Here is a 16587-nt window from a genome sequence, read left to right as displayed (position 1 = left end):
AGTCTAGTTCTTGGGGGCTTTTCCTTTTGAGAATTCTAATAAAAAGAAGAATTCCAGCAAAATGCTGATATATGGCTTGCAGAGTATAAATTTTGCTGAAGCTAAACTGCCTTTTACTTGTTCCTGAATGTAATTTCAGGAAATCTGGGGAATTACTGGTGTAAGATAATGAAGTCTGATCTGCTGACTTGTTATTTTGTTTACTTGTGTATTTTTTGTACATCAATTCAGCATTGCTTTTTGCATTTGCTCCCAAGTAATGCTGAATGGACTCAGAAAAATGAGTTGACTTTTTGGTAATTGTATACGCAGATTGCATCATTTCCAAGTCGTTGTTAACTTGACAATGAAATGAACTTTACTCTTTTCTTGAAAGTGATTTGTAATCACTTCTAAAACTAATTCAATGTGTTCTGTGCGCATAAGGGTGTTCCTATCCTATCTGCATGTACCAGTTTTTGTCCACCAACACAGCACACTTTCTCTAACTTTCTCTTAGACCTGTGTGCATACACAGATGCCACTGGGAATAAGAATACTAATTTAGAGACTTTTGAGTAAAGTTAAAGGTAGCCCAATGAAATTTATGCAAATAGCAACATGTTCACAAGGAAGTTATTAATGCTGTGACTTCAGCATTTTGGAACTAAAATGTGAAAACTTCATTTTATGTGAGTTATCAGTGATGGCAAGACTAGTACCTTTGTATTGTGCCAGGTAACAGCATGAATAAACAGGTACATAAATAAAAATTCTCTGGAATTCCTCCTAAGGTAATATTAAATATTTTAACATATCCTGTTCTTGATTTTTTGACCCCAGTCTTTTCCACATGATTACACCATTTCTGTTTCCCTACAACAGTCACAATTCCATATTCCACAATCATAACCATTGCATTTCACTATGGTTTTCAGTGGTTAACACCTGCTATCATCTGTGTCTCTAAATACTGTTTTTTGAAGAACATTGAATATGAAAATTTAAAATTTGTTATAAATGCAATTTTCTTCTCAAGCTGCAGAAAACAAGCATCAGAGTCTACTAAAATAGACATTTCTGTTGATATTAGTTGGGGACAAGTATGACTTAAACTTGCAGGTTATTGAGAGTTCACAAAATTGAGACTATTTTCCTTAAGCAAAAATTCATGTGTTTTACACCAATATTTGAATAAGGATTAGGATAGCTTAAAAAATGGAGAGACTCAGGTCCTAGTTTTAGGACTTCAGTAGATGTTGAACGATATGTTGTTCCTGCTTTAGAATGATTTCTGTTGTTGTTGTTCACACGTGTAAAATAGTTACATTTATGCCTGGTTGTTACAACTAATATTGGAATCATGTGCATTCTAGATGGTGAATTGGACTTCGATCAGCAGATGTTTGATTGTTTTTAAAAATATTTGTGCCAGAAGTTGTGTGCTACCATAATGTGCTAACATGTTTTATGCCTTTGTGTTTGCTGTCTTCCAGGTGATTTGAATAAGTTTTTTTTAATGTTTTCTGTTTGTACTATTTGCAGTCTTACCTCAAATTACTGTGTTTCTTGATGTTGTGGAGAAATTCAGGTCTTTTCTGGACTGGCAGGGAAGAAAGGTGGCAGTGCTTTCCTGGTTTCTTACAGGGAACAGGATTAATATCCAAGGCTTGCACTGAAGACTGCTATTCAAATAGCATGATATAGAATATAAATTCTCAGCTACTATTGAATAAAGGATCATTCCTCTGTTAGGGCTATGCAGGGAGTACTGTCTGAGGATTTTGGAAGCAGTAGCTGCAATGATGACTCTAGACCTTAATAACTTAGGCTGATGTGGATGTTTTGCTCCTTCATTTTGAATCAATTTAGTAGATTAATTTAAATTAATACTACATTTTAAGTTAGAGAGAACATTTTGGTAAAGCTTGTGTTACCATCGGGTAATTGTGGCTTCATAGAGGATCTACGTAAGAAGCCCCCTCTTTAATGAATTTTATGGCCTGATCTCCAAAGTGCTGTAGAGCAAAGTTCCTACCAGGTTGGTGTGTGCCTTTTTCTTAGGCATGTGGGTTTTTGTTTGGGTTTTTTTGTTATTTGGGTTGGTTTTTTTTCTTTCCCTGATAAAACTGCCTGGACATGTCTAGCTTAATTTTGTCATTGTAGAGACCTTGGGAACTGACTACTTTATTAGCACTTTGTTTCAAGTCTGTGCTTCACCTTTGCTTCTGCATTTTCATGGATACTTGAGGATTATCCTATGAGATTGTGTCTCATTATCTTGTCCCGCCTTTTCTGGTTTTATGTTTTGAGTTCTGGCTTTTTTTGAGGGCATTTCAGACAGTCCATTTTATGGCCTGCCATGCTGGAGCTTGACTGCAAGTTTGAATGGCTGATTTCTCTGGAATACTGGTGGTATCTTCTGGGCACTTTCTCTCTTACATGTAGACCTTGTTCAGTTCTGGATAGCTTTTGTATCCCCGTGCGGGGAAGATACTGACCTCAGCATCTTATTGTTCTTCTTTGTCTGAAAGCACAGCAAAGGTATCATATTTTCCATGTGGTCCAACATCTTCTGTGGTTCCTGTCAAGCCTGTCACATGCTTGCTTTGTGTTCAGTGTCCTGTATTAAGCCTTGTCCACTTGTATCGTTGTGAACCCAATGGCTGTGATATAGTTCGATCCACTAATAGGTTTCTGGACTTCAGAAATATTTGTGTTAAAAGGTTACTGTTCAGCAGCTTTCTAAGTTGATGTGTCTCCGTTCACAATATAATAAATGGGAAGCAGGGACAGGAACTGTTGGGTTTCTTACCTTTTTGCTGGTCTTACAGGGGTAGGCTCAGAGTCAGTAGTTGTCTGACCTGTCTGCCATGCAGGTTCTTGGGGTGTCACTGTTCACACATGATGCTTTTTCTTCAGTTTATGCCAACTTTTCTTGAGACTGAATGCTCGAATGTCTTGTGTCTGAGGGTACAGTGCACAGGAGAGCAAAGTGTTGCTGTTTTGTAGCACATGGGGAATCTCCTAGTAAATTAGTATTGTTAACTGCAGCCTATTTGCTAGAACCAGAAAGTTTCCATATAGATAGAAATTCCTGTTTTCTTCTGTTGTCTTATTCCAGAAATGAGAAAATGATGGAATCCTGACTGTAGGCTAGAAAGCATGTAAAAGAAGCTCATATGTGCCACCTGAACACGTGTCGATTTCCTTGCTAAGTAGTTGGTGTCTTTTCCTTGCTTTATAAGCACTGTCAGAAATTGCTGCTTTGCCTTGCATGCTTTGAGAGCTGTTGCATCACTGGTGCTACAGGTGCTCTTGCAGTAAAACTAACTTGAAATAAATACTTTGTATCTAATTTGAAAATTGATCACTTGATAAGACACTGAAGTCTTATTGACTTAAGGATTTTGATTGCACACTCTGCTTATAAATTAGTTTAAAGTCCATTTTGGTGCCAGATGGCTTTTCAACCCAGGCTGGCAGTTTCCTTGCATCTTGCAGATTAGACACTGTCAAAGGCAAACTTTTAGAAGTAGAACCTAAAATCAAGAAAACAATCCATAGAATGCAATTCAGGTCAGTAATCTGACTTTTGAAGATGCTTTCTCACAGTTTAGGGCACAATTCATACTACTTAATCCAGTCTAACTGAACTGCCACTGAAAGCAATGGACCTGCTCCTTCTACTGTCTTTTCTGACTCACTTTCTCACTACAGATCTAATGTAGCCAGGACAAGTTAGGCCAATTTATTTTTTTAAAGACTTGCTAAGTGTTCAATAGTGTTACAGTTCCCAAAAGGGATTGTTATATGCCTTTGTATGTTGAGATGATCTCAGGTTAAGACTTTCTGATCTACTACTTAGATGTTCTTTTGAGAAGGTTTTATTTTCTTTGACTCTTAAGTAGCAGCAACAATCTATTCTATATGTTCTTGTTACCTGGGGAGAGAAATACACTAATGATACCATAAATAGCATAGTGGGGAATCACTCTGTGTTACTTTACTGAGATCAGGATTTAGCTCTACCCCTGCCACTTACTACCAGTGTATTACTGGATGGTCTTGGGTTTAAGACCAGATACTGTCTGTTCTGTTACATCCCTATTTTTCTGTGTCAAGATCTCTAGAGATGATGAATCAGGTAGACAAACCTTTGCAGGACTAAGCTTCCTCCTCTGCCTTCCCACAAGCTTGATTTTGTTAGCAAGAAATCTTTGTGTGTATCCTTACTGAAACAGATGCAAGATTAGCCGTGGGCTCGGTGTGCAGTAAAGTCAATCCAGCTAGTTGTCTGGATATTTCTCACCAGTGTCTTAAGCTATGCCTTTAACTGTTGTGTGAGTATATATGATCTTGATTTCCCATAGCTTGTGAGCTGTCTGGCCCAGTCTTGTCAGTTTTTGGCTTGGTCCTAGGTAGAACTCTACAGTGGGGTTTAGGGCACTAATTCTGTGTAGATGAGTGAAATGGATTGCAACTGTTGTTAGATATACACAAGGTCCTATTCATCTTTATGATCATTTGAGATTGTCTTTCAGTTCTATATCAGAAAATTTCTGCTTCCCAGCAGTTGACTAAAAATGTAATTATTGTAGCTGACCAGATACAATTGAAAGTTTATTCTAGTTTTTTTGTTCATCTGCTGGCTAAAGAAGACTTTGATGGTTTATTTTCAGAAAAGACTTCTAAAAAGAACAAACTCATACCAGAAAATTGCATTCTTGGTGGTTACTACTTAAAATTTTGGCTAATTGATGTTAGTATGCTTTTATGATGAATCATCTGTCGTATATTCTGTAGGATTTAAAATCCTAACAAACAAGTTAGTTTTATATGGAAAGAATATCTTAGATGTTTTGATGTTAAGAACTAACCCAATTAGGATTATTTCCCAACCATTCCTATCCCAATCCCAAGGTTGGGAATGTTTTGTTTTTTTAATGTAGCTGGTGCTACATTGTTTTAAGGCATTAATAAAACGTATTAATGCCCCTTTGAGTTTTTATGACATTTTTCTTCCTGTTCACTGATGTCACAGAATGACCAAGCCAAGGAGCTCAGATAGCTTGTACCTGGATGCTCCTGTTAGTTATGGGCTAATAAGCATTAAAGCTGGAATTATCTCCTCATTTATGAAGAGGGAGAATTTCAAGAAGAGTGAGGTCTTCAGGGATGCAGATTAATATCTTCGTGTGAGTAAAGATGACCAAATCTTTGTCTCTCAAAACAAGAATTGCACTGTCCCTTTGTGGTGCTACATCTGAAGTCTAAATGGGTCTTCCTGAGAAAATACTATGTGGTAGTTTGAAAACAAATTAGTTTTTCGTATTTAAGCATTTACTGATCACTTTCCAGGTGGTTTTGTGAAGGGCTTTATATGCAATGGTCTGAAGTCAGGAAAGGTGAAGTGAGGATTTTTGGTTTGGGACTTGTCCTGAACTGTAAATAGTGTTTGTTCAAGAGCAGAAATTCTTTGCCCAACTACAAACAGTCAAAAATGTGGCCTTTGGACTGTGTGGGTGCTGAGGGGAGGTGTCTGTGCTGCCATGATGGTTGTGCTGTAGGTACAGCGTTTTTGCTGGGTCATATTTTTTTCAGTCACTTAACTTTTGTTTTCAGTTTTGCTTTTTGTCATTGAGGCCAACCGACTAACTTGTCATTTCCTGATTGTGTCTTTTACTCCTTCCTCACTTGTGGGCTCTTTGTCAGGTTATTAGCCAGAATGTTTTCTGGTTGTAGTGTTTGAACAGTTGTGTCTTAAAGGTGTCCCAACAGGCTTCTTAAGTTGCCAGTTAAAGCTGTTTTAAGCTGTCATGTGCTTTTTCCATTTCCTTGATCTCTAATTTGAGGATCTCTTCCACTAACTCTTTCCATGTTCATCAGTATGTAATTCTTAAGCTAACCACTAAGCATTGTAAGTTGGTTTGGGTTTAGTTTTTTCATTTTATTTTCAGTTTCTTTGTGGGGATGGGGGAGAGGAGTGTTTTTAGATGAGTCTACTGACACATAACATTAAGTTCATCAGTTTAGATGAAAGAGAACTTGGACTAAGCTTTATTCTTCTGATTGTTTTTTTACTTCTGAATCTTCAAAAATACCAGTCATGCAAAAGAGTGATCAGTCCTTAGCATGTCTTGCAAAATGTAGCTTTTAGCACAAGGTACATGGTAATGAAGAGTGGGCTAACTGATTTTAGTAGTTTAAAAGTTCTTTAGTGGAAATTTTCTTTCTGCCTCTGGTGCTTTGTAATCATGTAGAGTGTATAAAAGGAGTGTTAAAATCCCTGTTGTGGTGTACCTGCATTCTTGCTAATCTCCAAAATACCATATTTTCAGAATTCTGAACTCATGATCTTATCTGTGATAGCAGTTGTGAAGTTGTAGGAACTCTATTAGTCCCACTATCTGGTAATTTGGGTACAAGTATCATGTGAAACATTTTAAACAGAGTTGTAATTCGGTGAGCTTTGACTTATGTGCTGTGTAGCTGTAGTCTTTTTCCATGAGAATTTGGATCATGAGCTCCACCATTTCTGGTCACTGCAGCCAAGGCTGCACTTGAGTTTCACGTTCCTCACCAGCCCCTCCTTGCTGGTGAGAACAAAGTCCAGCACAGCACCTCTCCTTGCCAGCTCCTCTCACTTGGAGAGGGAAGTAGTCATTCATTAATGCATGTCAGAAACCCTAAGTTTTCCAAGTTATTTTTGTTAAACTGCCATAGATTAAATAGACCAAGTTGTGTAGTACTTCTGCTGACATAAGAACTTCTTGTTCTCTTGAGCAGATCGATTCTGGGTACTATGTAATATTCTTGTATCCATATATTCCAAGTAGCAATCTTTTGCCACTTAGTTACCTGGGGATTGCTTTGCCTGGGCTCTTGAGATGAGCATATGATGTTTCATCCTAGTGTTTTTCACAGCTTTGTGGCCAGGAGGGTTACTTTGTTTTCTGACAGTGTTTGTTGTGGGAAGATACTGGCTGTCCAGTGAAGTGCAATAAAATTTGGCAATTCAGTGTTGGTAATGACTGGATGTGGAAGAATAAAAAAAAATGAACAGCTACCCAACAAAAGAAACCAAAACAACCAACCAAACCAAGTGCAAAACCCCCCAGTTTAAGCTAAAACCCTATAACCAAATCTCCATTTATTATGTTATAAATAGTAAACTTTTTTTGAAATGATATTGCTGTATTAGTTATGGCTGTTCCAAAAGTGACAGTTAAAACTTACAATGACAGTATTTCCCATCAATCTGTTAATTGTTTCTTGTAATTGCTGTCTAATTCCATTGGCTAACTCAAGAGATTTCAATACATTTTTTTCACTCCTCCCTTGCCAAGCTTCCCAAGTTGAGAGGTGATAGTCTGAGATATTCAGTGATCTTTCAACACAAATTGTAGGAGACTGAAGTAGAATGGCCTTCGGTTTTGACTCCATAGACTTTAGAATTACTTTTATCCTGACAAATTGGATAGCTTTCAGTAACAACTGATTCGGGAATTTTGCTCAAATGTAAAACATCAAGTCTTACTAATTACTTGAAATTTAAAGGTAGAAACTCCAAGACACTATTGATTGCTCTGACCTCATATACAATCTGTTTTGTTTTTCAGATTTTGGATCACTCTTTGATCTCGAACATGACTTGCCAGATGAACTGATCAGCTCCACAGAACTTGGACTCACCAATGGTGGTGACCTTAATCAGCTGCAGACCAGCCTTGGCCTGGCACAAGATGCTGCCTCTAAACACAAGCAGCTGTCTGAACTTCTACGGGCTGGTAGCTCCCCAAATCTCAATATGGGGGTTGGCGGCCCTGGCCAGGGCATGGCCAGTCAGACCCAACAAAATAGTCCTGGAATGGGAATGTTAAACAGCATGGTGAAAAGCCCCATGGCACAGGCTGGCTTGACTTCTCCCAATATGGCTATGGGTGCAAGTGGACCAAACCAAGGTCCTTCTGCCCAATCCACAGCAGCGATGATGCCAACAGTAAACAGCCCAGTTAACCAGCCTGGCATGGGAATGAACACAGGGATGAATGCTGGCATGAATCCTGGGATGCTGGCAGCAGGCAACGGCCAGGGGATGATGCAGGGGCAAGTCATGAACGGTTCGATTGGAGCAGGCAGAGGGCGACCCAATATGCCATATCCAAACCCAGGAATGGGTACTGCTGGGAACTTGCTGGCTGAGACACTGCAACAAGGCACTCCACAGATGGGAGGGCAGGCTGGACTAAGAGGGCCACAGCCTGGAGCCATGAACAAGGTAAAGCAAGCTAAACTTTATTACCTTCCTTATTGTTGGCTTTGTTCTGTAAAATTTGTTCCTCTGGAGTGTGCATTCTATAGGGTTTTCCCTTTAAGACTCTTGTATCATGGATTAAATAGTTTATGTGCTGCTAAAGTGGAATTTGTGGTGCTCATAGGAAGCAAAAATTGAATCTTGCACAACAAGCAAGACTGTGGCTAGATTAAAAGGCCTGTTTTAGAAATCTGGTGACAGTACAGATTATCAATAACACTGAAAAGTAACTTGATTGTATTTTATTCTGTTTTATGCTTTGTCTGCAACTGTATTTTTGCATCTAATGTGATGCTGGGTTGAGTGTGATGGGAGTCCATCAGGAGCTTTGAGATGTTGTGTTGCTTTTTTCTGTATGACTGTTAATGAAAGTGTTTGTTGTCCAAGATCAACTGAGTGTTTGTGCTGTAGCAGATGCTGAGAGGCACATACATGTTTGAATCAACTGATCTACTCACTGTATGTGCTAAGACTTACCTCAGCCTTGGTAGGAGACAGGTATTCGAGTGAATTGTGGAGGATGAATGCTTATTAACACCCAAAGACAAATGTTGGGTTTTTAAGACTGTTAATGTGACTCAGTTGTAGTTTTAAAATTTGCAATGGTTTTGTCTATAGGAGAGTTAACAAAAGCTTAAAAAGAAATCCTTTTTTATACTGAGGGGGAAATAAACTTGCTTTTGTAATCCAGGAGGTTGGAAGAAAATTATTGTTATAAGTCACTGAAAAGATGGGAGAAGACCTACTGGTTTAAGTGACAAAAAGATGGCTAAATTTAATTTTTGTTATGCACAATTAGCCATCTTAGACTAGGAGCCACTTGAGTATTTATTCTCCAGTTTTTTGTGTTTTGATCGAAAGCCTAGAAAATACTTAAACGTTTCAGTTCACTTCAAGTGAACTGTGTTTCTTGGCTAATAAGGGGAGAGTTTAAGGTGCTTTGCAGTGCTTAAATCTATTGTGCAAAGCTTGAAGTCAGTCCACTTGGCCTTGGAATGATAAGTAAGTCTATAAATGTAATTGAAGCACAAATAAAAATTATGCTGTGTATTAATGGTTTTGCTATGCTTTGATAAATTAAGTGAAATTACTTCAGTGTCTTGTGAACATTAATTATTAAATTCTTTGGTATTAGCTGCTTGCTTAAGCTCAGTGTGCTGACTTTTGGGAGTGTGTGTGTATATAGATGTACATATGTTTGGTTATGAGTTGATTCTGTGGTCTGATCATTTCAGATGTTTTTGCTTGATAGGAAAGTTGTTGCAAAGCTTGGTTACTACAGCAGAAAATTAATATGGAGCTTACAGTGGTAAGAAATACATAGTTACTTGAAGTATTCTTGTATAGGAATTATATAGCACCTCATTCGTTATTCTCTGGCTGTAAAAAAAAAAGTACATTTTGATCTTCAGAAAGCTGTATTCAGTGATCAAAAATTGATGTATTGAGTGTTTGGATGAAATGCAATTTCATCCTTACTTGTCAGAGCTAAAGTAGGGTTATGTACTATAATAATCTCATTTATCTAAAAGTAAAGAAAGGACACAAAATCAAGTTTTTGACTGATTTAGTCTAAAATTAAATTGCCTTCTTTCCTTACTTAAATTCCAAAATGTGCTGTATATCTAAAGTAAGAACATTTTATGCTTTTGAGAGTATTCAGACCAAATACACAATAACTTCTGTTTTTCATTCATAGTCCCAGACTGGTTAAAAAATTAGAGTTCTTTAATTGCTGATAAAAAAAAAATCTTGAGACTTTAAAAGTATAATGGGTATGGCATTCATAAAGGAGTTGAAACAGCCAGATGAGAGAGAACAGTCTGAAATGGAGGCTGAAATTCCAGAATGTCTTCAATTGGTTTGGTTGTTGGCAGGGAGCCTGTATTTCACTTCATACAGTAGAGTTAGCAAAGGCTGACAACAGTAATGTCTGACCGTTTTATCTCCCCACCCATCTGCTTTTGGGTTTTCCCACCTACAAATCTTCAAAAAGGAGATGAAAACAGAGGACCTTACACAGTTGTTTTTAAAAGCCAGTTTTTCTAATTGGTAAATTTAGTAGTGTGTTGCTGTTAATGTGGGAGTTTGTGTAATAACTTCTGTAGGTTTCCTTCATTGCTGCAAAAAATGTGCATTATCTAGAAGCTCTCCTTCAGCAGGAGGGAAAAAAAAGCCAGACAAGATGCTTTGGTTGTGATTGTTCATCTTCATCATGCTAGCTTGCCAAAGTCAGCCCCTTTGGGTGATGGGAGGGTTGCTTCTGTGAGTTCTCTCTCAGTGAAATTGAGGTGTTTTGTGCAATGGTTTGTATGGAATAGTTTAGGTTTCTTGTGATGTTGAGTAATTGGGAGGGACGATATTATGCTTTCTTAACAGGAAAGATGAGCTCCAAGGGGCTAGTCAATTTGGAAAGTGAAAATGGTTATGTTTCTACTTTGTTCTGTTATCCTTTCGTCTTCCTCTCTTCTTTTCTTGTTTTCTTTCTCTCTTCCCAAAACTAGCAATAGAGTGAAACACTGGCTTTGCACATTAGCCATGTACTTCCTACCTTCTCTAGTTGTGCATGTTACTTTTAGGACTTGAAATCCCAAGTGCCACTGTAACTTTCTAGTGCCACTAAAGATTTCTATTAATAAACTAGAAATCAATCTGATGCTTCCATCCTGTGGTTTAATGCTGTAGCTTTATGCCCTGATGTAAGCAGCCAACAACATATGAAGAAGCAATTCTGTCTGGATGTCATTTCTGTGCCAGTTGTATGACAAGCTGTGTTGAGAAACTAAACTAGACTCAAATTGAAACTCACATAGTCATTAAAAAAATTGTTTTTCAGGTCCAGGTTGTTCTCTTCAGTTGGAAAGCTGGTATCCATATATTAGAGAGGGGTTTTTTTAATGGAGTTGATCTTGCCAGTCAGAGGAGGATGTGAATCCTTTGGTGACAGTACAGGCTTAAAAATGCCTGTGAATGTCTACTCTGAAAGGAAGTGTTAGAAGTTTGGAGGGGATGGAATTGTAACAAGTTTTGTTTTATTGAATAGTTTGAGTTTTTTTCTGTGTGCTTTGTTTTGTGCAAGTTAAGAGGATAACAGACATGCCTTTTGCTCTTAAAATGGTGTTCTGGAAATTTTTTGTAATGCTTGGATTCTTTCATCATTTGAGTATTTTTCAGGCTTTTTGTTTCACTAGATAGTTGAACAGCTTGGATTTAAATGTGACCAGGTAACTTCTTACAGAGCTTGAATTTGCTAAAAGCTGATTCATGTTTTCTGTTTTGAACCATTCTTCATTTGGAATTTTATCTAGTTTAAAACCTTTGTTTTTTTCTCCCACTGGGTTCTGTTGAGTGTCCCCTATTAGGGTCTTAGCTGTCCAGCCTCCTGTGAGGGGAGAAGGGTGTGTTGTGTAGAAGTTGCTGTATGCATTCTGTCATAGCAGTGCTTTATCACAGAGTGATGAAGTTCACCTGACCTTCAGGTCACTACATTTCCTCTCTGACTGATTCAAGAAATGTTCCCTTACTCCTGCAATAGAGTGGATGTGTAGGCAGTTCAGATTAGTAAGGGCATTACTACTTCTGCTATGTGAGCATTTCACTTGAAACATTTAGTCCCAGTAGTAATTCTTTGTCATTTGGTTTACCCTTTGAGTATGCACAAGGCTCTCTGCTATTATTTATCAGTTTAACCTCTGTTAAGAAGATTCAATGGCAATATTTTACAAAAACAAACATAATTTGTTAGAATTTCCTTAACTTCTCTAAATAGAACAATAAGAAATTAATAATAATAAATTTCTGTTCAGAGTTGAAGAGATTGAAAATGTCACCCTTAAATTCTGAAATTAGATAAGGAAAATAAAAGCATCATGTATTCCTTAGTGTTAGCATATTCAGGGTCTAATTTAAGTAGATACATGGTCAGTGTGCTCAGTTGCCTTTCTTTTTTCAGTAGATGTTTCATTCAACGGGTAAATGTATCCATGCTGTTTAGAGTCTGTGACTGAGCATACCATATGATCAAGTACATTAAGCCATTGAAAGTGTTGTGTGAGTTCCAGTCCTTGGCTTTCTCTTCTTTGGTAAACCAAGGTGGAAAAAAATGAATAATTGCTCACTTTATTCCAGAGTAAGAGAGGAATGTTTGTTTAGGAGGGAAAAATGAAGCAGTGAAGACTTGGAGTCTTAAGTTTCTGGAGTGGCACGGGGAGTTTCTTGCAAAAATAGCAGTAACATAATGCTGGTGTCTTGAAATAGATATCTTAAAATATTATGCAGTTAAGTGCAAATAATAATAATCAATAGCAGTCCTTGGAAAGAATGCAGCAGACACCACTGGCAAAATGTAGTTAGGGTATGCCTGAGTTCAGTAATGCTTCACCACTCAGTTGAATGGCACTAGGAAGTGATGTACAGTAAGTTCTTGTTTTTAAAGACCCAGCTGGAATTTACTAAAACTAAATTTACTGTTTGGGCAAAGTTAATTAACTTTCACTTGTGAACATGTGGATGTGGAAGGATACTAGATACCATCAGTATAGTCTTAAACTAGTCCATGCACTGAAGTTCCCTGATAGACATACCATGTTGATACTGTGAATGGTGGGTTCTCTGAAAGAATGTTATTAAAACTTAATTCTACTTGTTTAATTCTCCATGCTTATATTTACCTTTGTAAGTCTAAAAGCTGGTCATGGTTCAATACTACTGCTAATATCTAGCTGTATTTCAACTATTGGGCTGTTAATGAAGCAGTTGTTTTTATAGAGAAACAGTAGAATATTTGCAATGTCTGTGCATACCTGTAGCAGGTATTCCTCTACAATTTGTGCTCTATGGTATTAACAGTAAAAGTACAAGCAGAGTTAGTTACTTGACCTTCTTCTGAACTGAAGATGCGTGTGTTTCATGGCATTAGAGCAAAACCTTGGGGAATTTCCTCTGTTTTTGTAGTTACTCCTCTTAGACGGGGGGAGTATCTGAACAGCCCTATCTGATGCTGCTTGTAAACTAGGACATTTCCTGAACTCATGTCATCCATGGTGAGAGATGCACACGTTTCACCCTTCTGGTATTGACAGCCCCTGCTTCCATTGGAGGCAGGAAAGTCAGGTTGTTTTCTATGGTGTATGTACAAGGTGGAATCATTTGAGATTACCTTTGTCTTCTATTAGCTACATATCATCATTTTATGATCTTCCTTGTTTTCTTCTTTACTGTGAATTGGATTTCTGTCTGCTCTTCCTTGCGTGCAAGTTCTTGCAAATGTGATGAAAGTAAGTTGAAGCTGTGAGGTGAAGAGAGGAAGAAAAACTTTGGATGGATATGAAGAGAAGTAGGAAGGGCAGTGAAAGGAGGTAGTGGCTGGGAAAACTAAACAGAGGTTGTATTTGCTGACTTGTAGCTATAATTAAGCTATGTATGTTTTTGCATTGTATTGCAGATGACGCCTTGTACTTCTCTTGTGCAGTGGTACTAATGCCACCTTTCTTTGGCTGGTTCTTTTGCACTTGATTGTCTATCTACCCCCTCCCAATGGATCATGAATGTGCTGATGAACTGTGTGGCAGTCTTTCTGGTTGTTTCCTGCTGATAAAATTATACAGGATTATTTTGATCTTCCTTCTGTAGTCATGCCATACATTTCTTCCTGTTAGATGTTTTCTTTTATTCATGTTTCTCAACATGTCACAGCAAATAATACGAGCATGCTCCTGCTTCTTGTGCCAGGTGGAGAATCTCCCAAATGACCCTTCTCTTGACTCAGTCTAGAGTCTCATGTGGGTGGTTGGTGTCAGGTTAGTCTGTGATGACAGAACTGGGGGGCATTGCTGTGAGGTTCAGCTGAGGATCTGGCAGGTGTCAGTCTCACCTGGATCAAATAGTGGCTGCTGGTTTTTGGTTTTTTTTTTTTTTTTCTAGGAGACCTTGAATTTGGTTTTTAGCATCTTAGGTGTTGCTTGAGTGTCTGGCTTTGAGTCTGTTTGGTGTGCTTGCCTGTCACCCTGGCCTGAGCTTCACTGATCTTTGCTTCTCCTGTAGCCTGAAATGGGAAAATATCACCCCTGTAAGAAACAGCTGGGCTGAGCTGGGCACGTAGTGTTCTGGTCCTTGGCAGGTCCCTTAGCACAGTGGGGTGGAGGGAAACCCTATGTTTCTCCCATGGAGAGAGCTGTATTGGAGGGGACTGGTCTTGCACCCCAAACAATGCCAGTGGCTGATGCTTGAGAAGGCATCAGAGATCCTTGTGCTGAACCAACTTGATTAGTAATTTGAAAAAGTCAGATGCTTCACATAAAGTTTGTGTCCAGCTTTGTCACAAATGTAAGTGTTGACTAGCTTGGTGAAACCTCATCTGTGAGTTTCATTAGAAAGCTGTTTGGGGTGACATAGCAAGAGTGGGTTTTTTTTAAGTCTGTGTTTGGATTTCTTATCCTCTAGTCAGGACAGAGCTGGCTCACAAGGCCACAGTTATTTGGAATCCTTTGATATCAGTGTGTGGAGTTTCTAATTCTCTGAGTCAGGCATCCTGATTTCTCCTTGTAACACCAAGTTGTGAAAATGTGCCTTCAGCCTTTCATTCTGAATTGTTCAGTTTGTTTTTTAAAGGCTGATAGCAGCATAAGTTACAGAAGTCAAATGGTGCTGGTGATAGTGATGGCCAGCATAGTCTGTGCTTTAGTGTACTCTCAGATGTCAACAGACTTTGGGAGCTGTGACTGTCAATGAACTTGAAAACTTTGCACAGAAATTCACAGTTTTGGGGATATCCTTGCTTTCAAAACTCTCTCTGAAGCCAAAGAGATCAGGCTATCCTATGGGAAAACATTGCTTGTTTTCTTAAGGGACTAATTCTCACTGTCAGGCCTTCAGTAAGCCTTGAAAACCTGTTTGTCGGTTTGAGGCACAATGATGATGGAGAATATTTCTGAAAGTGTGTTTGCTGACTCCTTACGCTTTTCTTCTCCCTTTTGCTTCTGCACATCTTGGAATTATGATCTTACTAGTCTTCTGAGGGAGAGGAAGGAAGGCTTTGAGTCTTACCTGCCCTGGTTTTTGGCAGCAGCTGCTTCATTGGTCACCATAGGTGTATTCATTGCGGTCGAGATGTGGCAGTGGAAAGGAAGGCTTTTAATTCTGCCTGATCATTACATAGTTTGTTTTTCTGCCATGTGTAGAGCTTTTTTTCATTGCTCTCTAATGAATTACTGCTGTGTGATTATGGTTATTGCTTATGTGTGGAGGAGGGGGGCTGTCCTCAAGTGAATTCACTTGTGCATATCAAATGTCTAAAGTGGCAGGTTCTTTAGTGAAATTTGTATTCCTTTTCCTGTAGCTTGAGTTTGATCCTGCCTTATTTTGTAAATGCAAACTGAAGGCTATTATAATGGATTGGAGATTGTTACAGCCTGGAAAAGGAAAGTGTGACTAATTGCAGGTAATCTCTGGGCATGTTGGTTACTTCTAGTGCAGGTTGAAGAAGCTTGGTGAGCAGAAAAAAAGGTGTTTCTGCTAGGGGAGGGTGCTTTGTGAATAAATGTAGGAGTGATTAGAAACAAACTTGCCATAGGAGTTACGTTCTTCTTTGAATGCAAGAAAATGCTTTGAACCAAAGAGCATCAAGGAGACTGGACATTATCTAGTCAAATGCTAATGTGAGTTGAAACAACACAGCTCTTTAAAGTATTTTTGTGCCCTTGTTTTTATGAGTTATGGCTCCTTGAGGATCCTGCCTGAGTAATGGTGAGAACTTGGTAATCTTAGCAAAAATCTCCAGTTTTTCTGGTCTTCTATGTCTAGTTCTTTTGGTCCTAGAAGGCCAGATTTCCCATGGAAAATAGATGGGAATGCAAGGAATGGAAAAAAATGTCAGAGGACAAACAACTTTACTGGCAAGCTTGCTCCTTGTTCTTTAGGTTCTGGGTGTTCCAAGACAACAAACGGTATATTCTGGTACGCTAAAACTGTTGAATATGCATGTGGCTTGTATGAAACCTGAATCTATTTCCCCTGTGAGTGAATGGTTCTGTAGATTTGTTTTGTTTGCAGAGTTTCTGCTTGTCCTTTCCTTAGACCTTTAGTACTGCAAATGAGTGGGTGTGACTGTATGAGATGTTACCTGTGACTGTGCTGCATTCTTAAACTGAAAATGTTTGCGTACTGATAATGCAGACATGCATTGTTATGGCTGTCTGGAGAGGAGCTGTGGGAGTGCTAGCAGTTGGGTAGGATGTTTTTGGGAGAAACTCTGCTGATATGAATGGTGGTGGTACTTGTCTCTGTTTGGAGCC

At 38.5% G+C, this 16587-nt stretch overlaps 1 protein-coding gene across 2 annotated transcripts in view; it reads left to right on the top strand.

The window, feature by feature from the left end:
- The window catches only part of EP300 (EP300 lysine acetyltransferase), a 62625-nt gene that overhangs the window by 8158 nt on the left and 37880 nt on the right, over positions 1 to 16587 (top strand). For both annotated transcript variants that reach the window (XM_085048649.1, XM_085048653.1), the window contains exon 2: positions 7602 to 8260. In XM_085048649.1, the coding sequence (XP_084904775.1) occupies positions 7602 to 8260 (659 nt within the window). The remainder of the gene's footprint in view (positions 1 to 7601; positions 8261 to 16587) is intronic.

Source organism: Lichenostomus cassidix, chromosome 1Aa, assembly GCF_008360975.1.
Source record: "Lichenostomus cassidix isolate B80296 chromosome 1Aa, HeHo_3.0, whole genome shotgun sequence".
NCBI classification, from domain to species: domain Eukaryota; kingdom Metazoa; phylum Chordata; class Aves; order Passeriformes; family Meliphagidae; genus Lichenostomus; species Lichenostomus cassidix.
The sequence above is the reverse complement of the archived record's forward strand: the minus strand, read 5'-3'. Positions and strand labels throughout refer to the sequence as shown.